A 19,413-nucleotide genomic window follows, 5' to 3' on the forward strand; every position below is an offset into this window, starting at 1 on the left:
TATTAGTCCATAGACTGCTGGTAAACCTGGGCTAAAGCCATGTTGCATCTCTTGTCTTATATCATGAGGCATTCAGCTACCAGCCTCCCCCAGCCCTCCAGTGTGAATATGTAAATATGAGAGAGACAAAGACAAAACACAACACACACACTAGAACCCATCGTTACTCAGTTACATATTATATTTGTCTGCTAAAACTCCACATATAACCCATAATCCATTTCACCTCCTTTCAAAAAGCTGCGATAAGCTCACAGAACTGGACTCTGTTTTATACTGGTCAACCCACCTCATAGTGCTACCACTGATCAATAAAATAACTCAAAATAGACACACAGGAAGGAGGAGAAGAATGAGGTGGAGGAAGGAGAGACACACTGGTAGGAGGAGGAGGAAGAGACCCAAGGGAGGAGGAGGAGACACCGGGAGTAGGAGGAGGAAGAGGAGGGAAAGACACACTGGTAGGAGGAAGAAGAGGAGGGAGAGACACACTGGTAGGAGGAGGAAGAGGAGGGAGAGACACACTGGTAGGAGGAGGAGGGAGAGACACACTGGTAGGAGGAAGAAGAGGAGGGAGAGACACACTGGTAGGAGGAAGAGGAGGAGGGAGAGACACACTGGTAGGAGGAAGAGGAGGAGGGAAAGACACACTGGTAGGAGGAGGAGAGGGGAGGAGGAAGAGAATCACAGGGAGGAGGAGGAGCCAGAGCCGAAGTTGCAGCTAAGAGTTGCCGTAGAGACTGGCAAAGGATTCTGGGAGCTAAGAGCGAGCCAGGAGCGAGTCGGGAGCGGTGTTACCATGTTATCACAGGCTGTATATAGCTGTAGGTCAAGCAAGACTTTAGCCTGCTAGGAGGATTAGGGTACTTAGCTGATTATCGACTGCCTGCCTACTGCCTGTTACTGACTGCCTGCCTGTTACTGACTGCCTGGATGTTATTGCCTGCCTACTGACTGTTACTGACTGCCTGCCTGTTACTGACTGCCTGGATGTTATTGCCTGCCTACTGCCTGTTACTGACTGCCTGCCTGTTACTGACTGCCTACTGACTGTTACTGACTGCCTGGATGTTATTGCCTGCCTACTGCCTGTTACTGACTGCCTACTGCCTGTTACTGACTGCCTACTGACTGTTACTGACTGCCTGGATGTTATTGCCTGTTACTGACTGCCTACTGCCTGTTACTGACTGCCTACTGACTGTTACTGACTGCCTGGATGTTATTGCCTGCCTACTGCCTGTTACTGACTGCCTACTGCCTGTTACTGACTGCCTGCCTGTTACTGACTGCCTACTGACTGTTACTGACTGCCTGGATGTTATTGCCTGCCTACTGCCTGTTACTGACTGCCTGCTGCCTGTTACTGACTGCCTGGATGTTATTGACTGCCTACTGCCTGTTACTGACTGCCTACTGCCTGTTACTGACTGCCTACTGACTGTTACTGACTGCCTGGATGTTATTGCCTGCCTACTGCCTGTTACTGCCTGCCTACTGCCTGTTACTGACTGCCTGCCTGTTACTGACTGCCTACTGACTGCCTACTGCCTGTTACTGACTGCCTACTGACTGTTACTGACTGCCTGCCTGTTACTGACTGCCTACTGACTGCCTGGATGTTATTGCCTGCCTACTGACTGTTACTGACTGCCTGCCTGTTACTGACTGCCTACTGACTGTTACTGACTGCCTACTGCCTGTTACTGACTGCCTGCTGCCTGTTACTGACTGCCTGCTGCCTGTTACTGACTGCCTGCCTGTTACTGACTGCCTACTGCCTGTTACTGACTGCCTGCCTGTTACTGACTGCCTGCCTGTTACTGACTGCCTACTGCCTGTTACTGACTGCCTGCCTGTTACTGACTGCCTACTGCCTGTTACTGACTGCCTACTGCCTGTTACTGACTGCCTGCCTGTTACTGACTGCCTGCCTGTTACTGACTGCCTACTGCCTGTTACTGACTGCCTGTTACTGACTGCCTGCTGCCTGTTACTGACTGCCTGGATGTTATTGACTGCCTACTGCCTGTTACTGACTGCCTACTGCCTGTTACTGACTGCCTACTGACTGTTACTGACTGCCTGGATGTTATTGCCTGCCTACTGCCTGTTACTGCCTGCCTACTGCCTGTTACTGACTGCCTGCCTGTTACTGACTGCCTACTGACTGTTACTGACTGCCTACTGCCTGTTACTGACTGCCTACTGACTGTTACTGACTGCCTGCCTGTTACTGACTGCCTACTGACTGCCTGGATGTTATTGCCTGCCTACTGACTGTTACTGACTGCCTGCCTGTTACTGACTGCCTACTGACTGTTACTGACTGCCTACTGCCTGTTACTGACTGCCTGCTGCCTGTTACTGACTGCCTGCTGCCTGTTACTGACTGCCTGCCTGTTACTGACTGCCTACTGCCTGTTACTGACTGCCTGCCTGTTACTGACTGCCTGCCTGTTACTGACTGCCTACTGCCTGTTACTGACTGCCTGCCTGTTACTGACTGCCTACTGCCTGTTACTGACTGCCTACTGCCTGTTACTGACTGCCTACTGCCTGTTACTGACTGCCTGCCTGTTACTGACTGCCTACTGCCTGTTACTGACTGCCTGTTACTGACTGCCTACTGCCTGTTACTGACTGCCTACTGCCTGTTACTGACTGCCTGCCTGTTACTGACTGCCTGCCTGCCTGCCTACTGACTGTTACTGACTGCCTACTGCCTGTTACTGACTGCCTGCCTGTTACTGACTGCCTACTGACTGTTATGGTTGTTATTGTCTTCATAGGTTGTCTGAGTAGTCTCAATAGTGCTGAACTAGGTCTGCCTTTGAACCCATTTCAGTTCCATTAACCCTAAACCTTCCATGTTAGCAGATCTATAAGGGAGAGCAATATGGAGGCAGCACCACCACTACTCTGCTTATACCTATCCAGAACCTTCAGATCAGCCAAAGGGGAAGGAATTAAATGGGACCAGCTACTAGTCTCAGGGAAGGTACTGCATGCAGCTCTGGGATCACCTCTAGTGGCAGGTAGGCAGTTCCTCAGGATCAGCCTTAATATTGCAGATAGATGTGGCTTCTATAAATGTAATTGTCAGCATCATTTCCAATCCCCCATATATCATTTATATATACATTATATATTTTCCTTTATTATTTTCCCCTAGCCCTACCATCCCTCCTCTTATTGGAGTAAACTAATGGACAACAAAATGATTTTTGTGGCCAATTAACAATTTCTTTGTGTGCTTGAGGTTATTGTCTTGCTGGAAGATCCTCTTACGGCCAAGTTTCAGCCTCCTGACAGAGGCAACCAGGTTGTTTGGCTAAAATGTCCTTGTACTGGGTAAAGTTCATGATGCTGTTGACCTTAACAAGGGCCCCAGGAACAGTGGAAGGTAAATATCCCCTTAACATCAAAGATCCACCCCACCATATTTTCCAATAGGTATGAGGTTATTTTCTGCTCAAACATTCTCATTTCGACGACAAACCCGCCACTGGTGTGTGTGGCCAAAGGGCTCTATTTTCATGTCATCCAACAAATGCCTGGAGTTCGCTAAACCGCACATGGACCAAAAACAGTGCATTGGTACTTGGACTGGAACCAGTGCTTTGGTCAGATTACCTTTTTCAAAAAAAATATTGACCGCTAAATTAATATGAAAACAAGAATAGCTAACTGCTTTCACAATTTCAAATTCTGATGTCGCAATATACTGTATCAGCGGTAGGCAACTAGATTTAGCCGCAAGCCCTTTAGCCGCAAGCCCAAAAATACATTGTAATTGAACATGACAATCATTTCATACCTTGATTACATTGAGAGACGATCACATGTTCTTATTTATTTTATTTGTGGGAATAATTTGGAACAGGTTTCCTCAACTCATTTTAGCTAAATTCCTTGGGGGGGCCAATGGGCCCTGGTCAATAGTAGTGCACTAGATAGAGAAGAAACAGAAGGTATACATACACCAGGTAATCCACATAGAGGTTACATAAAGGTTTGATGTGTTGATTACCTGAATCATAGTTGAGCCTTAAAATACCTCTAGAAGGTCCTCCTACTTCGAACTAGCATTGATCCACTGATCTAATCCTCTAGAAGGTCCTCCTACTTCGAGCTAGCATTGATCCACTGATCTAATCCTCTAGAAGGTCCTCCTACTTCGAGCTAGCATTGATCCAGTGATCTAATCCTCTTGAAGGTCCTCCTACTTCGAACTAGCATTGATCCACTGATCTAATCCTCTTGAAGGTCCTCCTACTTCGAACTAGCATTGATCCACTGATCTAATCCTCTTGAAGGTCCTCCTACTTCGAACTAGCATTGATCCACTGATCTAATCCTCTAGAAGGTCCTCCTACTTCGAACTAGCATTGATCCACTGATCTAATCCTCTTGAAGGTCCTCCTACTTCGAACTAGCATTGATCCACTGATCTAATCCTCTAGAAGGTCCTCCTACTTCGAACTAGCATTGATCCACTGATCTAATCCTCTAGAAGGTCCTCCTACTTCGAACTAGCATTGATCCACTGATCTAATCCTCTTGAAGAATGGAACAGAGTAAACAGGCATTTTAACGTCATAGATTTAGCCAGTGGTAACTTGTGGAATAGACACCGGCTGGAATTTAACCAATCAGCATTCAGGATTAGACCCACCCGTTGTATAATACACATCACTCCAGTTAAATGACATCACGAGGTTAAATGACCAGGATAAAGGAGAAGTAAAAACTGGACAGATATGAGCTACAGATGATGACAACACAGTCTGGCTGTAGCTGATATAATAAGAACCAGAGGACAGATAGGCCAACACAAGCTTACACAAACCAATCATTTTTCACAACAGGAAAACATTAAAACTACATATTTTTTTTACCATGCTCTGCCCAAAGCACCTCAGTTGGCAGCAAGTCAGTTCTTCAAAAAAAAAATCCCTCCCCCCCAAAACATACCAAACAAAAAAACAGTGTAATATTGACGAGTCAACCTGCGGTTCTCTTCTCTGGCATTCAGGACATTTTCTCAAATGCAAACACCAGGTATATGCCTGAGAGAGAGAGAGATGGAGAGAGATGGAAGAAAGAGTTACATTAACAGGGTCCTCATTAGCTAGTGCATAACCTGGGGTCCAGGAAGAGTATTAAAGAGGAGATATTAATCAAACAGAATTAAACTCATTAGCAGACAGGCCACTGCAGTGTCACAACCTCAACTCAGAGCAGAAGAATTTGGTTCAACCAATAATATTGTGCAGTCAAAAACGTGATTTACCTGTGTTTTATTTATACAGTTCGGAAAGTATTCAGACCGCTTCACGATTTCTACATTGTTACGTTACAGCTGTATTCTAAAATTGATGAAATGTTTTTTTCCTCCTCAATCTACACACAATACCCCATCATGACAAAGCAAAAACAGGTTTGTAGACATTTTTTGCAAATGGATAATTATATATATTTTTTTTTAAACGTAGGTATTATATTTACATAAGTATTCAGTACTTTGTTGAAGTCTTCTTGGGTATGACACTACAAGCTTGGCACACCTGTATTTGAGGAGTTTATCCTATTCTTCTCTGAAGATTCCCTCAAGCTCTGTAGGGTGGGACACAGCTTTTTACAGGTCTCTCCAGAGTCGTTCGATCGGGTTCAAGTCCGGGCTCTGGCTGGGCCACTCAAGGACATTCAGAGTCTTGTCCAGAAGCCACTCCTCCGTTGTCTTGGTTGTGTGCTTAGGGTTGTTTTCCTATTGGAAAGTGAACCTTCACCCTAGTCTGAGGTCCTGAGCGCTCTGGAGCAGGTTTTCATCAAGTATCTCTCTGTACTTTGCTCCGTTCATCTTTCCCTCAATCCTGACTAATCTCCCAGTCCGTGCCGCTGAAAAACATCCCCACTGCATAATGCTAAAACCATCATGAGTCACTGTAGGGATGGTATTGGTCAGGTGATGAGCGGTGCCTGGTTTCCTACAGACGTGACTCTTTGCATGCAGGCCAAAGAGTTAAAACTTGGTTTCATCAGTCCAGAGAATCTGGTTTCTCATGGTTAGAGTCCTTTATGTGCCATTTGGCTCCAAGCAGGCTGTCATGTGCCTTTTACTGAGGCGTGACTTCCGTCTGGCCACTCAACTATGAAGGCCTGATTGGTGGAGTGCTGCAGAAATGGTCCTTCTGGAAGATTCTCGCATCTCCACAGAGGAACTCTGGAGATCTGTCAGAGTGACCATCGGGTTCCAAGACACCTCCTTGACCAATGCTGCAGACATTTTTTGTTTTGGTACCCTTCCCCAGATCTGTGCCTCGACACAATCCTGTCTCGGAGCTCTACGGACAATTCCTTCAACCTCATGGCTTGGTTTTTGCTCTGACGTGCACTGTCAACTGTGGAACCTCGTAGACAGGTGTGCCTTTCCAAATCATGTCCAATCAATTGAATTTACCACAGGTGGACTCCAATCAGGTTGTAGAAACATCTCATGAATGATCAATGGAAACAGGACGCACCTGAGCTCAATTTGGAGTCTCATAGCAACGGGTCTGAACACGTAAATAAGGTCTGTTTTTTTTATTTGTAATACATTTGCAAAAATGTCCAAAAATCTGTTCTCGCTTTGTCATTATGGGGTATTGTGTGTAGATTGATGAGGGAAAAACATGAATTCAATCCATTCTAAAATAAGGCTGCAATGTAAGAACATGTGACAAAAAGTGAAGGGGTCTGAATACTTTCCGGATGCACGCGAGACGTTAATAGATCAAAAACCTGATATTCCACACTGAGGATGGAATAATACTGTGAAAATGATAATGCCCTTTTAGTTTAGGAGCTGTTTGAAAAGACTGCCTATAATTTCAGCCTGTTTAGGTGGGATGGAGTTGAGACCTGCCTGGTGCCATCACCTGGCGGTAAATTAGTTAATAGACCAATAAGAGAGAGAGTTCCAAACCTCCCTGCCAATAACAGCTAGTTTTCAGTTCTCCTCCCCAGTCAGACCACTCCCAAACAGTCCTAGAGAAATTGCTCTTTGCTAAGAAACTATTTTTGTTTTTATTCAAATAGCCAAAATGAAACAATCACACTAAGTTTATGGGATGTTAACGTTTAACCGTTAATTGGTTAGCTGCTGAAAAAACATTACACCGGTCAGTCTATAGGGTTAATTTGCATAATTTAGTGGAATTAAATTAGCGCGTGTGTATTTTCAATAGTCTTCATGATTCTTGTTTACACAGCCTAGTTTGAGGAGCACCTGTCAGACAGCGTGAGAGCAACTCCTCAAAATGCTGGTACTGCTGTTAAACATGTGCTTTTAAGCACAGTCATTGCGCAACAAATAATTCTAAATGCATGTTAAAAACTGTTTTGATGGTCACGATTTAAAAGAGCTACTATTTTTATTTCTCAAGCTCAACTCATAATTAAAGCGATTCATTTATAAAGACATTTCCAGCATTTATCTCCTGTTCTATTGGTTTTCATATCAACTTTCTTTCTTTGTTCGAGATCATAGTGGAAGAACACTCAAAGCCTCAAAGATGATCCAACTTTCAACTTTTTGGGGGGCTAGCCACAACAGTCAACAAGCTAGCTAGCTGTTTAGCTTGCTAACACATTTATTAATTTGTTTTTGTTAACAATTAACAAGCCAGTTAGCTACCACATACATGTATTGTCAAACTGTAAACAGAGTAGCTAGCAAGCGACAATACGATAAACAGCCTAAAAAACACTTGACAGATAAATCTGATTTAACCGTTCAGACAAGTCCCATGAATCAGATTTGTATCTGATTTCAAACCACGTATGAATGTGGTTTAAATTTGCCTTGAAAATATCCGATTCCATGTGCTTTTTGGCTGTTCAGACTGTAGGAAAAATATCAGATTTTAATCAAATATGCAACAAAATACAGGTGCTGGAACAGTTTGGAACAAACACAAAATAAATTATAAGTGTACCAGAGTGTTCGTATTTTTGTAAAGCCTTCATTACAGCAGAGACTAAAAACAGTTGCATTCATTTGTGAATCTAATTTCCGAAATAGAACAGATTATTTTATTGTTTACACTAATTATTCAAAGGTCGCTTTGTTATTTTAAAACTAAAAAGCTTGATTGCGTTTCAAATTATGAATGATCTGTGATGACATGATCAAATGAATGATTCATACAGTAGCCAATATAAATATTGAAATATATGCCTAAGTTCCAGTGTTAAGACTAAACAGGATGTGCTCTTAGGCCTATAGCTTGATGGTGGTTATACAAGGATACTATACACTAAGCCTACTAATGATAATGACATGACTTATAATTATCATAACAATAATAGTAACACCAACAAGATCAAGAAAGACGGTTATTATTACACATATATTTTATAAAAATCGGACAATTTGAAACAGTGTAAACACTAAATAAATAGGTAATACCAGAGGCTGTTTTAACAGAAACAAAAAGGTGTGAAGCCTTAACTACAGCAAATATTAAAAACAGAACAATTTGTGAAATTGTTCATCTGACATGTGGTTGCTTGAGGCTTGATGCTCACAAAATCAGTAGGCTATTAAACAAACACTCAAACAGAAGCAGGATGTGTCCTATTTGTGTAGATATACCAGTTAAAAGTTGACACTAACCTACTCAATCAAGGGTTTTTATTTTTTACTCTTTCCTACATTGTAGAATAAAAAGCAACAATATTAAAAAAGGTCCATTGCAGCCGTTATAATCTCAATAGTAAATCATTTCTGGGTAACGATTAAGTACATTACATGACCAAAAGTATCTGGACACCTGCTCGTTTGCTGCTATAACAGCCTCCACTCTTCTGGGAAGTCATTAATATGGAGTTGGTCCCCCCTTTGCTGCTATAACAGCCTCCACTCTTCTGGGAAGTCATTAATATGGAGTTGGTCCCCCCTTTGCTGCTATAACAGCCTCCACTCTTCTGGGAAGTCATTAATATGGAGTTGGTCCCCCCTTTGCTGCTATAACAGCCTCCACTCTTCTGGGAAGTCATTAATATGGAGTTGGTCCCCCCTTTGCTGCTATAACAGCCTCCACTCTTCTGGGAAGTCATTAATATGGAGTTGGTCCCCCCTTTGCTGCTATTACAGCCTCCACTCTTCTGGGAAGTCATTAATATGGAGTTGGTCCCCCCTTTGCTGCTATTACAGCCTCCACTCTTCTGGGAAGTCATTAATATGGAGTTGGTCCCCCCTTTGCTGCTATAACAGCCTCCACTCTTCTGGGAAGTCATTAATATGGAGCTGGTCCCCCCTTTGCTGCTATTACAGCCTCCACTCTTCTGGGAAGTCATTAATATGGAGTTGGTCCCCCCTTTGCTGCTATAACAGCCTCCACTCTTCTGGGAAGTCATTAATATGGAGTTGGTCCCCCCTTTGCTGCTATTACAGCCTCCACTCTTCTGGGAAGTCATTAATATGGAGTTGGTCCCCCCTTTGCTGCTATTACAGCCTCCACTCTTCTGGGAAGTCATTAATATGGAGTTGGTCCCCCCTTTGCTGCTATTACAGCCTCCACTCTTCTGGGAAGGCTTTAATATGGAGTTGGTCCCCCCTTTGCTGCTATAACAGCCTCCACTCTTCTGGGAAGTCATTAATATGGAGTTGGTCCCCCCTTTGCTGCTATTACAGCCTCCACTCTTCTGGGAAGTCATTAATATGGAGTTGGTCCCCCCTTTGCTGCTATTACAGCCTCCACTCTTCTGGGAAGTCATTAATATGGAGTTGGTCCCCCCTTTGCTGCTATAACAGCCTCCACTCTTCTGGGAAGTCATTAATATGGAGCTGGTCCCCCCTTTGCTGTAATAACAGCCTCCACTCTTCTGGGAAGTCATTAATATGGAGCTGGTCCCCCCTTTGCTGCTATAACAGCCTCCACTCTTCTGGGAAGTCATTAATATGGAGCTGGTCCCCCCTTTGCTGCTATAACAGCCTCCACTCTTCTGGGAAGGCTTTCCACTATATGTTGGAACATTGCTGCAGGGACTTGCTTCCATTCAGCCACAAGAGCATTAGTGAGGTCGGGCACTGATGTTGGGCAATTAGACCTGGCTCGCAGTCAGCCTTCCAATTCAACCCAAAGGTGTTAGATGGAGTTGAGGTCAGGGCTATGCGCAGGCCAGTCAAGTTCTTCCACACCGATCTCAACAAACCATTTCTGTATGGATCTCGCTTTGTGCACGGGGCATTGTCATGCTGAAACAGGAAAGGGCCTTCCCCAAACTGTTGCCACAAAGTTTGATGCACAGAATCGTCTCGAATATCATTGTATGCAGTAGCGTTAGGATTTCCCTTCACTGGAACTAAGGGGCCCAAACCATGAAAAACAGCCCCAGACAATTATTCCTCCTCCACCAAACTTTACAGTTGGCACTATGCATTGAATCAGGTAGCGTTTTTCCTGGCATCCGCCAAACACAGCTTCATTCATTGGACTGCCAGATGGTGTGATTCTTCACTCCAGAGAACGCGCTCCACTGCAGCGACGTCAGTTATTGTGCTGACGTTGCTTCCAGAGGTAGTTTGGAACTCGGTAGTGAGTGTCGCAACCGAGGACAGACAATGTGTACGTTTCAACTTCACAATAACAGCACTTACAGTTAACCATTCTACTGTCAATGTTTGTCTATGGAGATTGCATGGCTGTGTGCTCCATTTTATACACCCTTTAGTAACTGGTTGAAATAGCAGAATCCACCAATGTGAAGGGGTGTCCACATACTTGTATATATAGTGTATCGTACTGTGATTTTGACCATTTTAATTGAAAACAAAGAAACAAAAATAGCTTCTTAGCAGGAGCAATGTCTCAAGCAAGAATTTTGCTCTGTCTGTTAGTGATCTGAGTGGGGAGGGGGAAACTGAAAACTAGCTGTTATTGGCAGAGAGGTTTGGAACTCTTATTGGTCTATAAACTAATTTACCGGCTGGGGTGTTACTGTAGGCTCCGCCCTAATTTAAGTGCTTTCGGTCACCTCTAGCCGCATGGCCAAAGACAATGCCCAAGGACCAGTCAGCCATCCCACCCTCTGACGTTAGCTACCTAGCTAATCACAATGTTTATTGATTAACCTCAGCTTGACTACCACCATATAGCTATTTATATACAGTAGCCTAGGTTTGTTTCATCTATTTGAGTTGAAGTGTTACACCTTCAAATGTTCTAAATGGAATGAAACCCCATTGCTCTGTCTCTTATCCTGTATCGAGTCCATCAGGGAATTCTCATTTCCTAGGTCTTTGGCATATTAGGCATCTCTTTTTTCATGCTTGGTCTTGTAAGTTAACCTAGGACCTATACTGAACATATAAACACAACATGCAACAATGCAAAAAATGTTGCTGAGTTACACTTCATAAGCAAAAAATCAGTCAATTGAAATAAATTCATTAAGCCCTAATCTATAGATATCACATGACTGGGAAAACAGATATGAATCTGTTGGTCACAGATACCTTAAAAAAGGTAGGGGTGTGGATCAGAAAACCAGTCGGTATCTGGTGTGACCACCGTTTGCCTCATGCAGCGCGACACATCTCCTTCACATAGAGTTGATCAGGCTGTTGATTGTGGCCTGTGGAATGTTATCCCACTACTCTTCAATGTGCGAAATTGCTGGATATTGGCGGGAACTGGAACACTGTCTTACACATCAATCCAGAGCATCCCAAACATGCTCAATGGGTGAGATGTCTGGTGAGAATGCAGGCCATGGAAGAACTGGGACATTTTCAGCTTCCAGGAATTGTGTACAGATCCTTGCAACATGGGACAGTGCATTATCATGCTGAAACATGAGGTGATGGCGGCGGATGAATGGTCGGATCTCGTCACGGTGTCTCTCAGCATTCACATTTCCATCAATAAAATGCAAAGGTGTTTGTTGTCCGTAGCTTATGCCTGCCCATACCACAACCCCACCGCTACCATGGGACACTCTGACATCAGCAAACCGCTCACCCGACGACGCCATACACGTGGTATGCGGTTGTGAGGCCGGTTGGACGTACTGCCAAATTCTCTAAAACGACGTTGGAGGCAGTTTATGGAAGAAAAATGAACCTTCAATTCTCCGGCAACAGCTCTGGTAGACAGTCCTGCAGTCAGCATGCCAATTCCACCCTCATTCAAAACTTGAGACATCTGTGGCATCGTGTTGTGACAAAACTGCATATTTTAGAGTGGCCTTTTGTTCCCAGCACAAGGTGCACCTGTGTAATTTTCATTCTGTTTAATTAGGTGGATGGATTATCAAGAAGCTGACAGGTGTGTCATGTCTTGGCAAAGGAGAAATGCTCACTAACAGGGATGTGAACAGATTTCTGCACAAATCAGAATCAGCTTTCTGTGCACATGGAACATTTCTGGGATCTTTTATTTCAGCTCATGAAACATGGGACCAACACTTTACCTGTTGCGTTTATATTGTTGTACAGTGTATATGCCTATAATTATGTTTTGTTAATGTCAGTATTGCTTTGTATGTGTATCCATTCATTTGACTTATTAGTTATTAAATAATACAAAGCTTTGATATTTGCTTCTCATGACCATTTCTTGATCTTAGTCGGCAAAAGCATAATACTTGATTGCTATAATGTTAAATGGAATCCGATATTAGACTTTAATTATATTAATTGGATAGTCGATTCATGGGTCGTATGTGAGTTATATAATATACACATATCAAAGATGACCCCACTACATCACCAGGCAGGACAAAACTCCATCCCGACAAAACAGGCTGAAATGTCAAGCAGTCTTAAAACAGCTGTTATACCATATCATTTTCACAGTATTATTCCAACCTCATAGTGTGGACATATATATGAGAGACACATTTTTGAGTGCACTGGGCCTTTAAAGTTTTATATTGTCCTATAGGAGATTCTGTAGAGATATCATTATGACGGTACTATGCCTAATATCCACAACCAAGCCAACACTACTGCGTTGAGTCTCTAAACCAGACAGACTTATGAAGTAAACATTATGTAATATACATTCATCATCTTTAGCTGTGAAACGATACATTTCAGCCTTTACTGATGTTTATTACACTGTACAATTAGCTTAGAAACAGGTAACAACACTTATAATTGTTACCTGAAGAGGAAATTCTGAACTAATAACTGTTAGCAGAAGCAATTAACATGACTGGTTAGAAATAACACAGAAAGGGGTTAGAAACAAAACCCATGGTACCTACTTGTTGCCTCCCACTCAGACTTGCTCAATGTTCCCTGTACAGAAAAGACAAGAGGCAATACAGAATGGTCACAGCGCTGTTTCTGAACATGGTCAAGTATTGGATATTCTAATGTTTCTGAACATGGTCAAGTATTGGATATTCTACTGTTTCTGAACAAGTATTGGATATTCTAATGTTTCTGAACATGGTCAAGTATTGGATATTCTAATGTTTCTGAACATGGTCAAGTATTGGATATTCTAATGTTTCTGAACATGGTCAAGTATTGGATATTCTAATGTTTCTGAACATGGTCAAGTATTGGATATTCTACTGTTTCTGAACATGGTCAAGTATTGGATATTCTAATGTTTCTGAACATGGTCAAGTATTGGATATTCTACTGTTTCTGAACATGGTCAAGTATTGGATATTCTAATGTATCTGAACATGGTCAAGTATTGGATATTCTAATGTTTCTGAACATGGTCAAGTATTGGATATTCTACTGTTTCTGAACATGGTCAAGTATTGGATATTCTACTGTTTCTGAACATGGTCAAGTATTGGATATTCTAATGTTTCTGAACAAGTATTGGATATTCTAATGTTTCTGAACATGGTCAAGTATTGGATATTCTAATGTTTCTGAACATGGTCAAGTATTGGATATTCTAATGTTTCTGAACATGGTCAAGTATTGGATATTCTAATGTTTCTGAACATGGTCAAGTATTGGATATTCTACTGTTTCTGAACATGGTCAAGTATTGGATATTCTACTGTTTCTGAACATGGTCAAGTATTGGATATTCTACTGTTTCTGAACAAGTATTGGATATTCTACTGTTTCTGAACATGGTCAAGTATTGGATATTCTAATGTTTCTGAACATGGTCAAGTATTGGATATTCTACTGTTTCTGAACATGGTCAAGTATTGGATATTCTACTGTTTCTGAACATGGTCAAGTATTGGATATTCTACTGTTTCTGAACATGGTCAAGTATTGGATATTCTAATGTATCTGAACATGGTCAAGTATTGGATATTCTAATGTATCTGAACATGGTCAAGTATTGGATATTCTACTGTATCTGAACATGGTCAAGTATTGGATATTCTAATGTATCTGAACATGGTCAAGTATTGGATATTCTAATGTATCTGAACATGGTCAAGTATTGGATATTCTAATGTATCTGAACATGGTCAAGTATTGGATATTCTAATGTATCTGAACATGGTCAAGTATTGGATATTCTAATGTATCTGAACATGGTCAAGTATTGGATATTCTAATGTATCTGAACATGGTCAAGTATTGGATATTCTACTGTTTCTGAACATGGTCAAGTATTGGATATTCTAATGTATCTGAACATGGTCAAGTATTGGATATTCTAATGTATCTGAACATGGTCAAGTATTGGATATTCTAATGTATCTGAACATGGTCAAGTATTGGATATTCTACTGTTTCTGAACATGGTCAAGTATTGGATATTCTACTGTTTCTGAACATGGTCAAGTATTGGATATTCTAATGTTTCTGAACATGGTCAAGTATTGAATAAAAAATATTTTAAACACTGTCCTTAGGCACCATGAAAGACTCTTGATTAGAAATGCATCTATTAAATGTGTAATTTCTCACTGACTGCATCATTAAAAACATTAAAGGGGAAATCTGCACTTCCAACAACAAACAAAGCTCATCCCTCCACTTGTTTTGGTAAAAAGCTGAGGGCTGGAGAATAGTAACCACAAAAATGAATAGACAGATGTATGGATCCAAAGGCTGATCATCCATGAGATCAAAAGTATAGTTTTAACCATGTTTTGGGGCTATAGAGTGTTTAAAATGTCATTATTTACCTTAGAGAAAACAAGGTAGGATTTTGGGTTCTGATGGGGTACGACAGTTGAACTAATCTCATGAGGAATTTATAAGTTATATTCTTCAAGAATCAAATGGTTATATCATTAATTTAACAGTCCAAACATGTATTTAAATAGCAGATCGCCCCTTTAAATAAAGTAATTTCACAAATTTTGTCATGGGGGATGAGATAAAACGTGCTGTTTTAAAAGCAAATTTCCTGCAATTGTACACATTTTGCAGTGTTCTTATGCTGTCGGAGTGACTCAAACATTATCACTAAATAAATGGATGCCATGACATGTGTGTTTTAGACTCTCCCTGACTGTCTAGTTTTTATTTTGGTGATTGTTAGTTCCTGAAGATGATCTTATTGATAAACATATTGTCCCGTTATCTTTTCTACATACTTTGTGGTTTAAGTTTACACTGAAAACACTGCATCTAAAAATGTATTTTAGTCATGGAGTTGTGCTTTTCAATATGAAAATAGGTCGCCAGACATTCATTCTCTTACCAGCGGCAGCCTGACATTGGGGCTGTCAGCCTTCTCCTTGGCGTGATCATAGTCATCAAGGTTGTCTGAGGATGACTTGTTCTTGTTGTCTGTCGGGAAAGACTGACACAACAACACAATTACAGCAACTTCCATTGAGCCAGGTTGAGTCACAACGTGTGGCCGTAGACTCAGCGTGTCTGTAATACACTCCGGATACAGAAAGAGACTTGTCCTTGGTCACTGCTGTTAAGAACACCTCTTTCTCTGCGGAGGTTCTAAACAGGATATGATCAATTTGAAGGCTGTCGCTCTGGGCTAGTGAAGACTTAATCTTGTTTTCATATGCTACACAGACACATGCGATCTGAAGAACGGTCTAATCCTCATGTCAAAAACTATGGGACATCATTGAAACAATTCCTGGTTCATCAAATCATAAAGTTTGCTTTAATAAATTAATGTGACCTTTGCATTGCATTCATCTAAAGTACAGCTTTTCTGTCCAGTTTGCATTGGACATGTGTTACCTTCACTTCATATCATTAACAGAGGTACTGGTGTGTCTGTACCAGAGAGAGTCATATCATTATATGTTATATAATATTATTATTATTATATTCTAGATTCTCCAAAGTAGCCACCCTTTGTCTTGATTACAGCTTTGCACAATCTTGGCATTCTCTCAACCAACTTCATGAGGTAGTCACCTGGAATGCATTTAAATTAACAGGTGTGCTTTGGTAAAAGTTCATTTGTGGAATTTCTTTCCTTCTTAATGCATTTGAGCCAATCAGTTGTGATAAGGTAGGGGTGGTATAAAGAAGATAGGTCTATTTGGTAAAATATTATGACAAGAACAGCTCAAATAAGCAAAGAGAAACGACAGTCCATCATTACTTTAGGAGATGAAGGTCAGTGAATCTAGAAAATTTCAAAAACTTTGAAAGTTTCTTCAAGTGCAGTCACAAAAACCATCAAGCGCTATGATGAAACTGGCTCTCATGAGGACCGCCACAGGAAAGGAAGACCCAGAGTTACCTCTGCTGCAGAGGATAAGTTCATTAGTTACCAGCCTCAGATTGCAGCCCAAATAAACGCTTCACAAAGTTCAAGTAACAGACACATCTCAACATCAATTGTTCAGAGGAGACTGTGCGAATCAGGAGTTCATGGTCAAATTGCTGCAAAGAAACCACTACTAAAGGACACCAATAAGAAGAAGAGACTTGCTTGGGCCAAGAAACACCAGCAATGGATATTAGACCAGTGGAGTCCAAATTTCGGATTTGATTCCAACCGCCGTGTCTTTGTGAGAAGCAGAGAAGGTGAACTGATGATCTCCACATGTGTGGTTCCCACCGTGAAACACGGAGGAGGAGGTGTGATGGTGCTTTGCTGGTGATACTGTCAGTGATTCATTTAGAATTCAAGGCACTTAACCAGCATGGTTACCACAGTATTCTGCAGCGACACGCCATCCCATCTGGTTTGCGATTAGTAGGACTATCATTTGTTTTTCAACAGGACAATGACCCAACACACCTCCAGGCTGTGTAAGGGCTATTTTACCAAGAAGGAGAGTGATGGAGTGCTGCATCAGATGACCTGGCCTCAACCCAATTGAGATGGTTTGGGATGAGTTGGACCGCAGAGTGAAGGAAAAGCAGCCAACAAGTGCTCAGCATATGTGGGAACTCCTTCAAGACTATTAGAAAAGCATTCCAGGTGAAGCTGGTTGAGAGAATGCCAAGCGTGTGCAAAGCTGTCAAGGCAAAAAGGTGGCTACTTTGAAGAATCTCAAATATATTTTCATTTGTTTAACAGTTTTTTTTGGTTACTACATGATTTCATAGTTTTGATGTCTTCACTATTATTTTACAATGTAGAAAATAGTCAAAGTAAAGAAAAACCCATGAATGAGTAGGTGTCCAACGTTTGGACTGGTAGTGTATACTGATCCCCACCTCCAGGGCTTGCATCCTCTGCATCAGCATCTTGTGCTGGTCGTTCTTTATGTGCTCCTCAAAGAACTGGGAGAACGTCTTCTTAAACACCAGACGCATGTTGTACTTCTTGGCCATCCTGTCAATAGAAAACACTAGTTTAGCTCTCTGGTAATATAACGTATATTTACAAGAATCTGAGACATTGTGACACTTCACCTTGGGATCATAACATAGAACAACTATAAAATGTATTTACCTTTGAATACAAAGATGTTATCAATGAAACCATTCTGTTTGTGAGGTAAAGTTTTGCCAGATGCATGACTGATTCCATGTCATGCTTTGTCCACCATCTTTTGGTATCTTCTAATATTACAATATGACTAAAATACCAAGTCAAGACAGTTCCCTGCCTTCCTACAAATTGTTAAAAACAAATGTTATGCCCAGGGGTTGGAACCGGTTACCAGTTCAGGGAACAGAACAGAAAACCGGAAAATAAAATGTTTAGGGAAGTGAAACAGAACCTGGAATGAAAGTCATCCATACCGATATTTTAAAAGCATGGGAACCTGTTAACACCGATATTTTAAAAGCATGGGAACCTGTTAACACCGATATTTTAAAAGCATGGGAACCTGTTAACACCGATATTTTAAAAGCATGGGAACCTGTTAATACCGATATTTTAAAAGCATGGGAACCTGTTAATACCGATATTTTAAAAGCATGGGAACCTGTTAATACCGATATTTTAAAAGCATGGGAACCTGTTAACACCGATATTTTAAAAGCATGGGAACCTGTTAACACCGATATTTTAAAAGCATGGGAACCTGTTAACACCGATATTTTAAAAGCATGGGAACCTGTTAACACCGATATTTTAAAAGCATGGGAACCTGTTAACACCGATATTTTAAAAGCATGGGAACCTGTTAACACCGATATTTTAAAAGCATGGGAACCTGTTAACACCGATATTTTAAAAGCATGGGAACCTGTTAATACCGATATTTTAAAAGCATGGGAACCTGTTAATACCGATATTTTAAAAGCATGGGAACCTGTTAACACCGATATTTTAAAAGCATGGGAACATGTTAACACCGATATTTTAAAAGCATGGGAACCTGTTAACACCGATATTTTAAAAGCATGGGAACCTGTTAACACCGATATTTTAAAAGCATGGGAACCTGTTAACACCGATATTTTAAAAGCATGGGAACCTGTTAATACCGATATTTTAAAAGCATGGGAACCTGTTAATACCGATATTTTAAAAGCATGGGAACCTGTTAACACCGATATTTTAAAAGCATGGGAACCTGTTAATACCGATATTTTAAAAGCATGGGAACCTGTTAATACCGATATTTTAAAAGCATGTGAACCTGTTAACACCGATATTTTAAAAGCATGGGAACCTGTTAACACCGATATTTTAAAAGCATGGGAACCTGTTAATACCGATATTTTAAAAGCATGGGAACCTGTTAATACCGATATTTTAAAAGCATGGGAACATGTTAACACCGATATTTTAAAAGCATGGGAACCTGTTAACACCGATATTTTAAAAGCATGGGAACCTGTTAACACCGATATTTTAAAAGCATGGGAACCTGTTAACACCGATATTTTAAAAGCATGGGAACATGTTAACACCGATATTTTAAAAGCATGGGAACCTGTTAACACTGATATTTTAAAAGCATGGGAACCTGTTAATACCGATATTTTAAAAGCATGGGAACCTGTTAACACCGATATTTTAAAAGCATGGGAACCTGTTAACACCGATATTTTAAAAGCATGGGAACCTGTTAACACCGATATTT

The 19,413-nt window shown here is 41.3% G+C and overlaps 1 protein-coding gene across 1 annotated transcript in view; it reads right to left on the reverse strand.

Annotated features, from left to right (window-relative positions):
- Nucleotides 1–3,846: 3,846 nt before the first annotated feature.
- Nucleotides 3,847–19,413, reverse strand: part of rnmt (RNA (guanine-7-) methyltransferase) — a 36,645-nt gene continuing 21,078 nt past the window's right edge. Inside the window, exons 8-12 of the mRNA XM_038972254.1 lie at nucleotides 17,588–17,705; nucleotides 15,642–15,743; nucleotides 13,261–13,294; nucleotides 5,007–5,072; nucleotides 3,847–4,972 (exon numbers count right to left, since the gene is read on the reverse strand). Coding sequence (XP_038828182.1) covers nucleotides 5,035–5,072; nucleotides 13,261–13,294; nucleotides 15,642–15,743; nucleotides 17,588–17,705 — 292 coding nt within the window. The 3' untranslated portion in view covers nucleotides 3,847–4,972; nucleotides 5,007–5,034. The remainder of the gene's footprint in view (nucleotides 4,973–5,006; nucleotides 5,073–13,260; nucleotides 13,295–15,641; nucleotides 15,744–17,587; nucleotides 17,706–19,413) is intronic.

This window comes from Salvelinus namaycush, chromosome 32 (assembly GCF_016432855.1).
Source record: "Salvelinus namaycush isolate Seneca chromosome 32, SaNama_1.0, whole genome shotgun sequence".
NCBI classification, from domain to species: domain Eukaryota; kingdom Metazoa; phylum Chordata; class Actinopteri; order Salmoniformes; family Salmonidae; genus Salvelinus; species Salvelinus namaycush.